This window comes from Symphodus melops (assembly GCF_947650265.1).
Source record: "Symphodus melops genome assembly, chromosome: 20".
NCBI classification, from domain to species: Eukaryota; Metazoa; Chordata; class Actinopteri; order Labriformes; family Labridae; genus Symphodus; species Symphodus melops.
Window position 1 is genome coordinate 1,162,913 of NC_136710.1, and position 16,724 is coordinate 1,179,636.

General features: G+C 45.7%; 1 protein-coding gene across 1 annotated transcript; it reads left to right on the forward strand.

Moving 5' to 3' along the window:
• Positions 1–1,654: 1,654 nt before the first annotated feature.
• On the forward strand, positions 1,655–16,536 carry LOC306841091 (serine/threonine-protein kinase DCLK2-like). Its single transcript, XM_079370749.1, has 16 exons — positions 1,655–1,826; positions 2,383–3,778; positions 6,398–6,789; positions 7,684–7,810; positions 8,064–8,195; positions 8,313–8,386; positions 8,736–8,808; positions 9,050–9,155; positions 9,381–9,438; positions 9,530–9,649; positions 9,734–9,880; positions 10,091–10,224; positions 10,424–10,501; positions 10,581–10,677; positions 10,877–10,957; positions 11,051–16,536. The coding sequence occupies exons 2-16, from the start codon at positions 3,343–3,345 to the stop codon at positions 11,180–11,182; spliced, it is 2,187 nt and encodes a 728-aa protein (XP_079226875.1). The 5' UTR covers positions 1,655–1,826; positions 2,383–3,342; the 3' UTR covers positions 11,183–16,536.
• The last annotated feature ends 188 nt before the right edge of the window (positions 16,537–16,724 follow it).

A 16,724-nucleotide genomic window follows, 5' to 3' on the forward strand; every position in this document is an offset into this window, starting at 1 on the left:
GGTCCCAGCTGTCACTCCGACAGCCTCAGACAAACTGAGGGAGGGTGGGGCCTTTCCATTCATATTTCTCCTCAATAAGAGCCCTGACTTCCACAAAAGAAGGACGCAGAGGGGATAACATACAGGTTTTGGTTACTAAGTCTAAAATACAGGCCAAACAATCAAGAAGACACAGCTCAATGTATTTTAAGGAAACACTTATTTACTATTCTAAACCAGATTTACTTTTGATCATTTCCGAAGTTGCTGCTCTTTCACTTGAATTTTTCCTATTTGATATCGGATCATCGTTGACGTCTTATAGTTGATATTGATGTACGGCGTAATGCTAAACGACAATAGCAACATAATCGGTAAAATAAGCCGTACTCCCCAAGACATCATCAAATATTCATCACACTTATGGCAAAGAATTATTTATTACTTAAGCCATTATAGTAATTAATAATCTATTATTCATCTGGTTTAGTTCCTCGTCATCTAACAAGCCTATGTTTTAACCTATTTGGGGAAAAATAAAGTCTATAGTTATCAATAATACTGTTACCTGGAGTGGAAATGCTGTTGGGGGTCCACGTTAAGTGATAACTGGAATGGTCAGCAGAAATTAAAGCAATCAAAGTAATAGAGCAGTAAAAGTTTTTGTATTGTAAGCTCTACACGCAGGAGGCACATGCTAACAGTTGTTTCCTTTGCTTTAAAACATGCTAATAAACAAAAGTTGCCTGGCTGTTTACCTTTATCATGATGTAGCTCTCATAGTTAATGTAATGTACTCATGTACTGTTTTGGTGCTAAGCTAAGTTTACATGACTATCTAATGACAGACTACTTTTGTAGACAACCCAACAGCCTTTACCAACTTAATTAACTTAACTTAATGTGTACAAAAAGGTATTAAAATGTAGAGCCAAACAATTTTGGCTTGGCGCAAGCTAACAGTTACTTTCTACTTAACGTGTTTTTGAAGCTAAGTATGTTTTGACTGATTCTATCTACATGAAGCTAACAGCAGATCTACATATCAATGTTTTTATAGAGAAGAAAAAGTTAAAATTACACGTTTATAGGGCCTTTTTACGCTAGGCTAATTCTCAGCTTTAAGCTAACTGGCTAAGAGATTCTCTAAGCTAGCTGTCTCCAAGCTAACTGTCTCCAAGCTAACGCTCAGTGTACAAAATGTGTAAATCCTGGTATCTAGATGAAAGCAATAACCAAATATTCATAAATCAAACAGTTTATTAAAATAATTTGTAATAGATCTAATTTACTTGGGGGGGGGGGAAATCTAGTTTACTCCATGTTTGTTTGTCGGTTGAATACTGAGGGATTTGAATATTTATGCTGGCTGCAACAGTCAAGACAATAAAACAAACTTCATTTGAATTTCAGAGAGAGAGAGAGAGACAAAAGACGGAGAGGGTAGAGCGAGCTATACAAAGACAGGAGAGAGAGAGAGAGAGAGAGAGAGAGAGAGCGAGGGAGGGAGGGAGGGACGTTGTCATCACGTACAGCCGCGGATGAGAGGGGAGGGGCGGGGGTGTTTAGCCGGGTCTCTCCCTCACTGCAGCGGCCATGCTGCCATCCCCCCCGTCTCCCTCAGTGCATCCCGGTCCTCCTCCGGTGCAACCTGCCGCCGCTGCTGCTGCTGCATCCCTGAATCCCCGGTAAGCTGAGAGGCCTGGACCGGGTCTGCGCAGCCGTAGATGAACCAGGATCTTTTTAGAAGCTAGATCCAACGAAACGAAACGAAACCGGGAACACGGCACCGGGAGGTGGAGAAGAGAAAGCCTCCATAGCAACAAACCGGTTTCACGGCATTATTGGTAGGTGCCTCCCTCTCCCTGTGTGTGTGCATGCATGCGTGTGTGTGTGTGTGTGTGTGTGTGTGTGTGTTTGAATGGCGCTGACAGCAAAGCTTAGCAGTGTCTGGGCGGATAGATGGATAAGTCAATTCATGTATCTGATAAAGATGGACACCATCATTCAGTCTGGCTCAGGCTTCAGTTGATTTATATTTAAGTGGAAATCAATAAAGAATTCTTCATTCTGGCTTTGCAGGGAGTTAATTTCCTCCAGTGAGGTGAGTGTCTTTAACTTATAACCTCCTTTGCATTTTAAATTAGACTGGACTGAAATCATACTGTGCATGCAAAGCTGCATGCTTTCCAAAGGGAGGCCGATCCCGCTTAAAAAAATGTAAGCCTTAAATGCAACCATGTGTTTAATAATCTTAAAACGAGTGAATTCTGGATGAGTTGTCCTTTTTTTTTCTTCCTGTGTCAGGAGTGACGTGTAAAGCCGAATTACGCCAGTTGTTGCATATTTGAGGATGAGAGCTCTAAACCGTGCGATTGTCATTTCTCTCTCTCTCTCTCTCAGAGGTGGACGGGTTGCCGAGGACGCCGGAAGACAAAGTGCGACAAGGTCAGGATTACCAAAAAAAAACGATTGTGACGGAGCTGAAGCGTGGACTCGACAGATTCTTGAACAGGGTCTACCTACCGGGGGGGGGGGGCGTGAACCGCGGTTTAGAGCTACGGGAAGGTCATTACGAAGACGCGTCCATACTGGGTTTGTGGGTTTTGTGGCCTTAATGTTTCTGATTGGAGCTTGAAATTAGTTTGCGGGGAAAACCTCCTGGATCGGACCTGCTTGGAATGATCAGGAATTCGAAGACTATCACAAAACCGGACAGTCTGTCACCAACGAGGAGAGCATCCATTTACAGCAATCAACGTGGCCTTGAATGACCCACTGAGCCTCGACTTGAATGTTCATCGTCGGTCTCTTAAATAGAGCATCACTGGAATACCGGCTTTAAGGATTCTTATGGTATAGGAAGACCTGTTCCCGGTTCCAGCACCTTCTCCGTCGTTGTCTTCCTGTTACAAAAACAGAGGATTTCTAAGGGTGACCGGACCTTCTGATGGTTACTGGGAGTATTTGTGCCATCTTTTACTGGTGTTGCAGAAACTGAAGGAGCCACAGCTTGGACCTGATCTTTTTTTTGGGGTCTACCGTCCTGGTTCTTTGAGCCAACCGGACTACAAAGTGTTTTTGGAGCGTGCGTGTTCAAAGTCACAGGGAAGGCCGTTGGGTTTTGAGACCCCACAAACGTACGATTTTTAGGACTACTTTGTCCCCAGGAAGACTTCTGGTTCCTTCAAGGTCTTCAAGGGAGTCGCCAAGAAACAACACATCTAGCTGGAACTCAGTAGAGAAACCAAGACCAGAGCGAGGAACCAGCCAACCAGGATTGGAGTTGATGTTTTTAACGGTTGGACGATGAATCGTATGTAGCGAGTTCTCTGTTGAAAACTTCCTGGATCAGTATTCGCCATGTCTTTGAGCAAGACCCTCGAGCTGGAACACTTCGACGAACGTGACAAGATCCGCAGGGGACGTTCCCCCCGCACCAAGAGGGATGACTCCACCAGTAGTATTGGCGGCGGGGGATCGGGGCCAAGCTCCCGGGGAAGCAGCCTGGTCCCTAGCCCCGCCCACAGCGCCAACTGCAGCTACTACCGGACCCGAACCCTGCAGGCGCTCACCTCGGAGAAAAAGGCCAAGAAGGTGCGTTTCTATCGCAACGGAGATCGGTACTTCAAGGGTCTGGTGTACGCGGTTTCCAGTGATCGGTTCCGCTCCTACGACGCGCTGCTGATGGAGCTGACGCGCTCGTTGGCCGATAACCTTCACCTGCCGCAAGGCGTGCGCACGATCTACTCGATAGATGGCAGCAAGAAGATCACGAGCATGGACGAACTAGTGGAAGGTAGGACTCCTTGTTTGGGATCAACTTCCCACTTCGACACATTTCATCCACATCGTTTCAACTTCATGCGACTGAAAACCAATCAATCAATCAATCAATCAAACAGTCAAGATATACCTGATCTGGTTTCTGAGGGCTGGGTCCACATGTTTCCCCTCGTGTCCAAACTTTAACTTTAGCTTACCGCTGACTCCAGATTGGTTTCAATACCAGGAAGGGTTTTACTCCAAATATGTCAAACTATTCCAGGAGACGAGACGGTTTGTTTCTGTATTTTAATTGTAAATATAATTTGTATGTTTTGAAAAACCAACAAAAAAGGGAAAAACTTGGATCAGGAAATGTTTAACGACACAGATGTCAACATGAAAGATTCTGAACATTAGTCTGGACGTTTTGGTTGCTCTTGTAAATGTTGAGCTCTTTCCATTTAATGTACTTTTAGTAAGATGGTTAATGTTGGATTTAAAAGTTATAACTCAGTTACAACAAATCTCACCTTTTATATATTTTAAGAAAACAAAAAACATTTCTAAGATTTATCTCCCGGAGGAACAAGTCGACTTCTGCTAGTGAACAACTACAACCTGACACTCTTCCCTCGGCTCCATCCATCGATTAAACATCCTCCTTAAACTTCCTCATTGTCGACTTCCTGTCAGCTCTGTCACACAAACACGCTTGAATTATTTATCAAAAGCAGAACAGACGATCAATACGGAGCTCAAAACAACGGAAACTTATTTGTCTTTAAGTCGACGTGCCAATAAAATGAACATTAAAACCAGAAAGATGTTAAATCCACCACCCAGTTGGTGGAACTTTGTAATTAAAGGACAATAAGAGACAGTAAGATGTAAAAGTATGTTTTATATTTTAGCTAATTGTGTCTAATTTAATGTCCATCCATTTTATGCTAACGTCTGAAAGTTAAAATTTAAATTTCAAATTAAATTTTTAATTTAAATTTAAACTCTAAAAAAAGGGGAAACGCGTCGGTAAGTGTAAAAAAACAGCTTTAAGTCTGATTGGACACACAGGCGCTGACAGGAAGTGACCAGAGGTGCTAACAGGAAGTGACCAGAGGTGCTAACAGGAAGTGACAATGCACAACATTGGCGGCAGTTCTTAAGAGCTCTAACCGGTTTAGAAACCATCTGAAAAGACGTTATCGTCATGAAGGTCGTAGGCGGATGTTTGTCCTCTTCGCTCTTTTGGTACACGCGTTTAAAATCCGCCATCTTTAAACGTTGACTCCAGGCGCGTCTGCTTCCCGTCTCTGTCCAAAGTCATTTGAACAGAAACAGACCAGCGGCTGAGTAACTTCACTCATCATCATCAGTATTGACGTCTGAAATGTTATTTTAATGAGCGTTAGAGACAGGAAGCTGTTCAGCCAGAGACGTTCTCCGAGACAGATGCCCCACTCTGAGGCACTTTGTCCAAATAAATAAACCCAGCAGAGCGCCGAGGCCTGTGAACGGGACTTTGGCGTTCTGTGCGGCGAATGATGCTGACACTTAAAGTTCAGACGTGACGTCTCGGAGTCTTATCTCGCAGCAGAGTGTTTGAATAAAAAGCCTGTTTAGTGCTGTTCAGCTGATTTGAATAGCAAAGTGAAAGTCAGCAGGCAGACGGATAAGATCACACACACACACGATACCTGTCCGTGTGTGTGTGTGAAGACGGTAAAGGAATAGAGAGACAGAAAGGTGTGTTTGTGTGACAGAGAGAGAGAGAGGCAGGAAACCATTTTTGTCCATATAAGGTAAAAACCAGAGAGTGACTGTTCATGTGATTGGCTGCAGTCGGCCTCTGAGGTTTAATGTGATTTATAATATGAATAACTTTTATCTAATAAACTCACATTAAAGAGTAATGATCACTAACATGTGTCCTGTTAAAGTATGTGAAAACAAAAACAGGCTCGATGTCCTTAATGAATGTTTTCATACAGTCAGGTTGTTTCTGATGAGATAGTTTGAGGTTTAAAGGTCACATGACCTCCTCCTCCTCTTCAGGTGAAATCAGTGTCCTCGCTCCTCTTCATCATGTGTGTGAAGTGTGTTGTTGTAAATCCACTCTGATCCTGTATTTGATCATGTCTATAAACCCCTCTATTTCAGCCCTGCTCAGAACAGGCTGTTTCTGTGTCTGTAGCTTTAAATATGTAAATGAGCTGTGTCTGGCCACGCCCCCTCTCTGGAAGGGCTCGGGTGTACTCGCTGCTTTCTGGCTCCATGTCCTATTGTTTACGGTGAGAAGGCCGACTCAGAGGGCAGAACAAACACCTAGCTGTGGGAGTGTCACCCACCTGGGGGAGGGGCTACTGCCCTTTGTGATGTCATGAAGGGAACATCTCCAAACGGCCTGTTTGAGCACACATTTTCAGACTAGAGACGCATGACTGAGTGTTTGTATTTGCCTTCATCTCTAGACTACGACAGCGGCTCTTTAACAACCTCTTTATCTGACACTTCTTTAAATTGTTTTATGACGATAACCAAAACAATAAACATTTATTCTTGTTGCCGTGGTAACGAGACAGGTGTAGTTATCTCTGGATTGCTCTGGTCGTTGAGTCTGAACTTCTGCTTCCCTCTCTCTCTCCCCCGTCAGGTGACTGTTACGTCTGTGCGTCCAACGAGCCGTACAGGAAGGTCGAGTACACGAAGATCTCCATCCCGAGTTGGAAGCCGGGGGCGAGCGGCGGAGCGGCCGCGTCCGGCAGCTCCCCCCGGCCCTCCACGGCGTCCACGGGCGTGTCCGCGAGCACCGTGGTCAGCTCCCGAGAACGGCCCGAGGGTCGGGAGGGGAGAGAGAGCAAAGACTTCATCAAACCCAAACTGGTGACGGTGATCCGGAGTGGCGTGAAGCCCCGCAAGGCCGTCAGGATCCTGCTGAACAAGAAGACGGCGCACTCCTTCGACCAAGTGCTCGCCGACATCACCGAGGCCATCAAGCTGGACTCCGGCGCCGTGAAGAGGCTGTACACGCTGGATGGGAAACAGGTGACACGTCTCACTCTCCACGCCGCTCCACGGCTTGACCTTTGACCTTTCAGGAAGCGTCCAATCACAGCACCTGGTTAATAAACGGCGCTGAGTCTGGAGAGCGGGGACGCGGAGTTCAGCGGCGTTTGAAGCTAAACGTGGCGTCTTCTTTTTTTATCTCTTTTTGCTGTCGAGCAGATTCTGAAGCTCTTTTGTCTGATTTAAGGCTAACAGGGCTATTTTTAACACACACACACACACACACACACACACACACACACACACACACACACACACACACACACACACACACACACACACACACACACACACACACACACACACACACACACACACACACACACACACACACACACTTTAAACCTTCAGATAAGAGTGGCGGCGGTGACTCGATAAAGTGGAGAGTTTAAGAGAAGCTTAAAGACAGTTACTCCTGATCTCCACGTGTGTGTGTGTGTGTGTGTGTGTGTGTGTGTGTGTGTGTGTCCACCCTTCATCCTTTCAGTTTGTGCAGTCACTTCAAGCAGCAGGACGGAGACCCCAGCACACACACACACACACACACACACACACACACACACACACACACACACACACACACACACACACACACACACACACACACACACACACACACACACACACACACACACACACACACACACACACACACACACACACACACACACACACACACACACACACACACACACACACACACACACACACACGGCAGATCCGGAGGCGTTTAGTAGAAAGCAGAGGGGGGTGAAGGACAAAGGACGAGTGAGAGTTTAAAAAAAAGGACAACGTGTGTGTGTGTGTGTGTGTGTGTGTGTGTGTGTGTGTGTGTGCGCACACACTGACCCCTCGGTCTCTGTGTCTCTGCAGCTCACCTGTCTGCAGGACTTCTTCGGGGACGACGACGTGTTCATGGCGTGCGGGCCGGAGAAGTTCCGCTACGCCCAGGACGACTTCGTGCTCACGCACAGCAGCAAGACGCCGACGTTCGTCGCCGGTGAGACGCCGACCGAACTGCTGGTGACAGGAAGGAGCTCAACAGTCTCCGCCCACTTTGTGGTCGTGGGTAGTGTAGTTCTTGTCCCCGACATCGTGGTCGATGTCACACTCGTGGTCGTGGTCGACCTGCGATGGTTATGACATCACGGCTGGTCATCAGATGAGCGGACCCTGTTGAGCTCCTGTGAGAAGCTGTTTGTTTGTCTTTTTTCGGTTCTTTAAAGTATTTAAATCTTCTTCTTCTCCTGCAGAGGTCAGAACGAAAGGAACTCGCTCCAGCGCTCCCTCGAAAACTACAACTCCCAAGATCCCCAGCGGCTCGGGCTTCTCCTCCTCCAGGACTTCACCTAAAGGCCCGCCCAGAACCAAGTCTCCGGGCCCAGGTATGAAACCCAGTCCCCCTCGAAAACTCTGAACTGACTTATCATGTGATGGCTTTAAACCAATCAGATCGCTCCTTTCTCTCTCGTGTGTGTGTGTGTGTGTGTGTGTGTGTGTAGCCAATGAGTCAGCAGGGAAGTCTTCCAGGTCAAGCCCCTCCCCCACCAGCCCGGGGACCCGCCGCAGCCTCAAGGTCAGATTAGTTGACTGTTTCTGCGTTTTTCAAGATTTAATCCCAGGAAGTTCATTATGTTTCTTTCAAAGTAAAAGCACGTCTGTATCCAAACAGGAAGTTAAGTTTTAAAGCCCCTGAGTTTATCTCCTTGAACTTCACGGGGTGGTTCGGAGCGCTGGTCGTGCACGCCCTCAGAAATTAATGTGACGTGTCCGTGAGCTGCAATATGCACACAGCCACTAGGGGCAACGTTGAGTCGTGTTGTAGTCCTCGAGCCGGACTTTTTGAAGGTCTCGGTCTCAGACTGGGCGGACTCCGGGTCGCCCTGTTGTCTCTTCTTGTCACTCGTTGTGGTTGGTCTCTGCAGATCTCTCCTCGTCGATCCTCCTCCACCGATGTGAACGGAGAGGCCGAGCAGCCGGACGACCCCGACGTAGAAGGTGTGTGTGTGCCGATACTGAAAAGACTAAAACCCTCAGAGAGCTGAAGGAGAGTCTGGATTAAAGGCTTTCTATAAAGGTCTCAGTGACTCAGCAGGTCAGAGTGAACTCGCAGGTTTGGAGACGTGTAAGTGGACGAGATGTCCCTAAAGTGCTTCCTGTGAGTCACGAGCTGCGTCAGAGCTGCAGCTTCTATGATGATCGGCTCTATGTGGCGTTCACAGTCTCGTTTCTCTCTCAGTGAACGGGAACCGCTCCGTGTCGTCCTCCGTCATCAACGACAAGTATCAGGTCGGAAAAGTGATCGGAGACGGAAACTTCGCCGTGGTGAAAGAGTGTGTGGAGAGGTACGTTTGATTTTTTTTTTTTTTTTTTTTTACACAAGTCCCGCCTCTGTCCGGGAATATGGCCAATCAGATTTCAAGGAGGGCCCAGGCCGCCCCTCTGGACACGCCCCCTGCTCTGATTGAATCTGAGGTTATTTAGTGATTTTAGATCTTTTCAGATATTTTCATACAAAGATAATTTCTGTGATTATTGAAACCCGAAGCTGCTTCTGATTTGCTCGACAGGTCGACGGGTCACGAGTTCGCTCTGAAGATAATCGATAAAGCTCGCTGCTGTGGGAAGGTAACTCGTCTTTCCTCTTCACCGACTGTCATCACTGTGCTGCCTTTTAATTTATACGTGTGTGTGTGTGTGTGTGTGTGTGTGTGTACAGGAGCACCTGATTGAAAACGAAGTGGCGGTGCTGCGGCGGGTTCGACATCCCAGCATCATCGAGTTAATCGAGGTGGATGAAACTCCGAGTCAGCTCTTCCTCGTCATGGAGCTCGTCAAGGTGCGTTCTTGTTGTTTTTGCTCCTCCCACTCAGGATTGGAAGAAATATTTAAAAAAAATGTTTTCTTTCTCCGCCTCCTTCAGGGCGGCGACCTGTTCGACGCCATCACCTCGTCCACGAAGTACAGCGAGCGGGACGCCAGCGCCATGGTGTTCAACCTCGCCGGAGCCATCAAGTACCTGCACCGCATGAACATCGTCCACCGAGACATCAAACCTGAGAACCTGCTGGTACACGCACACGCACACGCACACGCACACGCACACGCACACGCACACGCACACGCACACACACACACACACACACAGAAACACACACACACACACACAGAAACACACACACACACACACACACACACACACACACACACACACACACACACACACACACACACACACACACACACACACACTTGAAGGGTGACTTCCTGTGTGCTGCAGGTGTGCGAGTATCCTGACGGCACCAAGTCTCTGAAGCTCGGGGACTTCGGTTTGGCGACGGTGGTGGAGGGACCGCTGTACACGGTGTGTGGCACGCCGACGTACGTCGCCCCGGAGATCATCGCCGAGACCGGGTGAGAGAAGAGAAACGCTCAAACAGGTCTTAAAGGTCAAAGGTCAAACCACACTTGAGTTAAACTGCTGTGTGTGTGTGTGTGTGTGTGTGTGTGTGTGTGTGTGTGTGTGTGTGTGTGTGTGTGTGTGTGTGTGTGTGTGTGTGTGTGTGTGTGTGTGTGTGTGTGTGTGTGTGTGTGTGTGTGTGTGTGTGTGTAGTTATGGTCTGAAGGTGGATATCTGGGCAGCCGGAGTGATCACGTACATCCTGCTGTGTGGATTTCCTCCTTTTCGAAGGTCAGTTTGTTCAAACTTTAACGATTGAAATCGTTTTTTCTTCGTCCGGCTGATTTCTCGTTTCTCTTCGTCTCCTCAGTGAGAACAACGTGCAGGAGGAGCTGTTCGATCAGATCCTCCGAGGGAAGCTGGAGTTTCCGTCTCCAGACTGGGACACCATCAGCCTGCCAGCAAAGGTAAATAAACTAACAGCACGCTGGAGGGTGGTGCCCCCGAGTCCACCGAGTCCACCTCACGTCTCCATGACAACAGCCACACTGCCCGGCTGCTTTTTTTAAAATGTTCCTTGAGATGTTTACAAGATTACATCAGGAGTTACATTTAAGGTTGCAAACTCGAGTCCGTCACATGACCGTCACATGACCTGTTCCTCAGATGCTGATCAGTCAGATGCTGCAGGTCAACGTGGACACTCGTTTCACTGCCGATGAGGTCCTGGCTCACCCGTGGGTGACGGTGAGACAGCACATACACAAACACACACAACACAAGTCAACGAGTAACGTGTAAGCGTTCTTATTGGTTATCGATCGATGTGTTTGTGTTTAGGACGAGGCTCCCGTAGACTCCAACACTGTGAGCAGCAATGAAGACCAGATCATTGGAGATGCACTGGAACCAGAACCAGAGCCAGAATCCCCACTACTGGAGACCAAACAAGTTCCCTCCCCTCTGGTCTAATCAACAGCCGGTGACACGTTCAGAACAGGAACCCAGAGCGTTCACACGCCGCCGGACCAGATCTCCCTGGATCAACTCGTCAATAAAAACTGAAGAGAATTGGACCGTTGTTCTGGGAGTTCTTTTTCTTGGTTACCGAATGGAACCCAAACGACTTCTGAACCAGAACACGTCATCTTGTTGTTCTCGTGTGTTCCCTCAACAACGACTTTAAACGATTCTTCTTCAGTGAGCAGAACAAGTCTCAACTCATCCGCTGAAGGTTTCCCGAGCTCTGGCCCAGAAGAACTCAACCAAACCAGTTCTGAATGTTAAAGTCTGAACCCTGTCCCAGTCTGTACCCCCCAAAAACTGAACATACTTCCCTAAATCTGGAACGACTGAAGTACATCCAGTTTAATCAACTAGAAACCGAAATAAAATGTCCGACCTTTGGAAACCAAGCAAACGGCTTGACCGAGACGAGACCTGGTCTAAACTTTGCACAGTTTTGCTACCAATGGAAGATTCTGGACGCTGATCCAGTTCTTTGTCCAGATTTTGTCGTTTCTTTTCTCTCTTGAAGCCGAACAAGGTCCCTCAAATCTGGTCTGAAACTCATGCTGGTCTTCCTCTGAAACGTTCAGTTCCTTCATCTCTCCCAGCAGACCGGAAAACCGGAAATCTTTTTTTAAATCTTTTATCAACGGAAGAGTTTCTCTACTCGGCAGTGTGTTCAGTTTCTGGTTCTTGCAACCAAATTAGATCTGTTAAATTTGGTATACTGTCGAGGGGAAAGATCTCAACTTCCACCGCCTCTATTGCAGACTTTATTCCATATCAGTTGTTGGGAAACAAACCAGTTCTGTTAAAGCACCTTCGGGTACATCGTAAATAGACCAAGTCAAGAGTTTAATCCACTGGAAAATGAGCAAGATCCCCAACACACAACAGATCGCCTTCAGTGATCTGGAAACCAAACAAGTACTCCCATCCAGGGTCTAGAAACTGTCCCCCCTTCTTTTCTTTTCTTTTTTCATTTGCTGGAAACCAGTCCAGTCAGGCTCTACTGGTCTAGAACCAGTTCGGTCTACTTTCCTGGAAACAATAGAAAAGTCCATATGTTTTGACTTTATTAACTGGAGAGTCCTAACCCTGAATTCCTGACTGGTGGCGTCTACCCAACGAAAAATGTATTTCTGTGTTTTCAAGAACTGAGCATCTGAACCTCGGGAACATCCTTTTTACTGGAAACAATCCAACTGTTTGTAGTTCTTTTAATTTGTATCCTGGACACCTGAAGACTTTCTGAAGTCCCGTCTCTGCTGCCAAACTGGAAAACATGTAGATTCTGTTTAATGAGCTCCATTGAACATCTGTCAGACGAGTGAAAGAAGACATGTGATACCAACACCGGGACACTATGAACCTGTTCCATCAGTCAGTGTCTCGTGGGATTGGACCCATTTCCTGTGAATGGCTCTTACCTCTCGTCTGAATAATGAAGTGAGAGGCCTTCAAGAAAAAAAGACCTCAACCACTTTAGATATACAAACAACTGGTCAATCAACAAGCGTTCCCTCTGGTTTGGGGATGATTTCCTCTGAAGTCCCCGCCTCATGGGGACCTGGATGTCTTCCATGTGTTCTGGGAAACGTCCCATTTCTCGGACCTTCTACCTTCCAGTGAACATTTGAGTTCTGTGCCTGTTGATGATTCCCTCCAATGATCCTGAATCACAGTTCTGTCAGACTTGTCAGCACTAGTCATTGATGGTACAGTCGGACGCGGCTCATTGTTTTTGGTTTGTACCTTGTTTTTTAGTTAAAGTTCATCTTGGATTTGGAAAGCTGACCTAAAAGACTCTCTGGACTTTAATGTGGCGCTAAAGTTTGGCGTACCAACTGGAGGTGATTTTTCTGACTTTGGCTAACCATGCAATGGTCTAATATAAAAAAAAGGTATATCAGCTCGCCCTACACTTCTTCAAGTAATATTTTTATAAGAAATTTGCCAAACTCATCTGTTAGGAAATACGTTCATGGATGGGAAAAAACAAAAACCTCGAAACAATGAGCCTCGTCCATCCAAACTGAGGCCGAGTCTGAAACCGCATACTTTCATACTATTCCTACTAAATATGACGTACAATGAGTGTGTCGTTATCCAGCATCAGTGTCCAATTTTTTGTGCGTGAAAAACACCTCGAGGTTTCTGAGATCGGCCAGAAATCGTAATCTCAAAAAGGAGAGCACAGTGGTCTCAGACTGACCAATGGCCGAGCTCTCCAGGAAGCTACTAGTGACATAAGATTGAAAGTAAGCATATTATTGGAGCACTTTTTCTGTAGGTTTATGTATGTTGTTGAATTCTATTTATGGACCTACGGTCGCGCTAGCTTGATGCTAGCTAATCCATTGTAGCTCTGTTCAGATATACGTCATGTGACCAGTACACTGGTATGTTACTAAAGTCACGCTAACGGTCAGATTAGTAAACACTTTGCTCTATGTACTGTTTGTACTGGCAGTACGTAAGTTTGTGGTTTCAGACAACGCTTTAAGGTCCTCTTACACACCACCAAAGGACACTTCCTGTCACCTAACTTCCGTCCTCTCCTCGATCCCCAGACTTCGTACTGTAACTCATTTAAAATGAGTGACTTCCAAACCTCACTTTGTAAAAAAAAACAAAAAACAATCAACAACCTTTCGAGGTTTCTTCGTGCAGTATGAACGAGTTAAAAGGACACGTTTGGTTCCTGACCCCGACTCCCTGCGTCTCCTCCCAGCTTGCAGTTAACGGAGGGTAAATCAGTTGTAAATTCTGTAAATATCACTCGTCTGTTAGTGTTTGTCCGTGTGAGTCAGTTGTGAAGTAGGGAAACAGTAGCAAAAAAAAAAAAAAAAAAAAAAAAAAAAAAAGAAAACACGTCAATAAAAAGAAACAATCTCACCACAGACATGACGTGTAAACACACCCCGCAGAAAAACCTAAATATTTTAATGACTAAGAAAATATTTCTCACTGATATTGGAACATTTCAGTATTTAAACTGTGTTTCATTACGTTTCTCCTCATTCAAATAAAATCCAGGCAGGAAAAAATGAGATTCGAGATTTCTAGGGGACGTTGACGAGCTGTAACGTAAGAGTTCCTGATACAGCTGGTAGCAAATTCTGCCTAGCAACAAAGGGCCTGTCAGGATGGAACTCTTTCCTTATATGGTCATATGTCTAGGACGTGACATAGCGGGTCATCTACCAATCATATTGCTCCATCTACATATCCATCATGTTGTCTGTTGATGTTACTGAATGTGTGAGTCGCTGAACATGAAGGAAATGTGCGTTTGTGTGTAAATACGTGTGCGAGTGTGAAAGTTCTACCTTCAGACAGGAGAACGCGTGAGCATCCGTTTATTTGAGTGTGCTCGCATTAAGGGAAGCACACTCAAAAGAAGAAAAAAAAACTCGACGAGTGTCAGTTGGATAATTGCCTTGACCTGCTGTAGTGATGTGACCTTACCTTGACCTTCAAACTCAGCGTGACCTTTCCATGGCCTTGACCTTTGACCTGCGCCGCTGATGAAGAGTTTGACGAGAAACCTGCTCAAACTAGGATCAATGTTGGAGATGCTTTTGAAACTTGGAGAGAGGTTAGAACGCAGAAAGCTTTACAGACCCATGCAGAGCTGGCTAAACACTGAAGCTACAGTGTCCACCACATGCAGAGCTGGCTAAACACTGAAGCTACAGTGTCCACCACATGCAGAGCTGGCTAAACACTGAAGCTACAGTGTCCACCACATGCAGAGCTGGCTAAACACTGAAGCTACAGTGTCCGCCACATGCAGAGCTGGCTAAACACTGAAGCTACAGTGACCACCACATGCTGACCTGTGTGAGAGGAGGGGCAGAGCCAGCTCTCTGTGATGATTAGAGTTTAGACTGCAGTACTCATTTTAAACACATGGGGGCGGAGCTACAGACTGCTCCTTTAAGATGTATCGTTACACTCCCGATATGCAGATGATACACTATTATTCACTTCGTCGTCTCCAACGTTAGCCAAACTCTTCATTCGGTGGCTCGGCCTTCGACTATCTATGCCTGCGATGAACCCAGTAGTCTTAAGTCTTTATTCTTTGCTTTAAACCAAAAGGAGCCTTTTGTTCATGTTAGCGCTGCAGCTGCACCTGGGTCAGCTCCGGATCTTTCCCACTTTTATGTTTCGTGGTTTTTTTTCGTTGTTTGGAGTTTTATGTTTTATGAAAGCACTTTTGTAAAAAGTTTCACAACTACTTCTTGCCTTTTTTTTTGTGTTCCACTTCTTGCAAAGCAATCACTGGAGTTACCTGACATAGTAAAGTCATTTTTAGTAGAACTTGTTATGACGGTTGTTTGGAGAGGAAAACTTTAATAATCGACCGAGAATGAAGAGAACGGTGAAAGTTACTAAACATTTCATTCAGCTGTCTTTGTTGTGTGACAGTGTTGTCGTATTTAAGACCCTTTTCTGAAGCTCCCGTCTCAGAATCTAAAGTATTTTGACTCAGACTGGACTCCAGATTTTAAATCAACACCACCACTGATGGGCTTTTCCCCTCGTCATTACTGTGATCATAAAGTAAAAACCTCTTTCTAAATAGACAACTTGAATTGACCTGTTGTTTGGTTTCGGTTTGTCTGGTCCCGACTACAGTCACATTCCCGGGGAAAAAAGTAATCCTAATTATTGGTGGTATTTGGAAAACTGAAATTTACACTGTGACAGCTTTTCTCACGTTCAGTGAAATATGTGAAGTAACGAAAGTTTTAAAAGACAACTGCAGTCAAATCCTGCTGAACATAAACATCTTAAATTAAATGCACCGAACTTTCAGAGGAAGAGAGTTCAACTTTGACCCAGGGTGGCCGTAGCTTTAGGCCCTTTGTGTGTTTCTCCAATGCAGTGTTGGTGTGTGTGTGTGTGTGTGTGTGTGAGTGTGTGTGATCATTTCACATCATGCCTCATGTTAGACAGGAATGATTTTTTTAATGAAGTTCAGTAGAAAAATTAGGATTTTTGAACAGACTGGTTTTCCTCAAAGAAATCTGAGTTCTCAGTGTGTTGAAGAGTTTCACAATAAAAGCTCAATCATTTGGTGAAATAAAAAATAATAAATATTGATCCCATTGGCTGGAAACCTTCTGTGGACACGTTTGAGATTCTTTCAGGAAAGCCGGTCCTCGGTGGACGTGGACGGAGTTTTAACAAACATGTTGTCGACATGTTTTACAACGATCTGTAATGTGACGTGTGTTGATATGAAACGTATGTTTTGTCAAGATCAGGGTGAAAAATGAAAAACAAAAAAAATAAAAAAACAAACACCCTGACTTGGAACGAGAAAAGACGAATTCAACTGTGAAAATAAAAACGGATGCAGTGGCGTGACGTTTGTGACTGACGTGTTTTACAGATGATGATGAACTTTACGTTTAAAAGCTTCAGATGAATCTAAAGTCACATCACCGATTGGACCTGAAACAACCAAAACATTAAAATACTCAAAACAGTT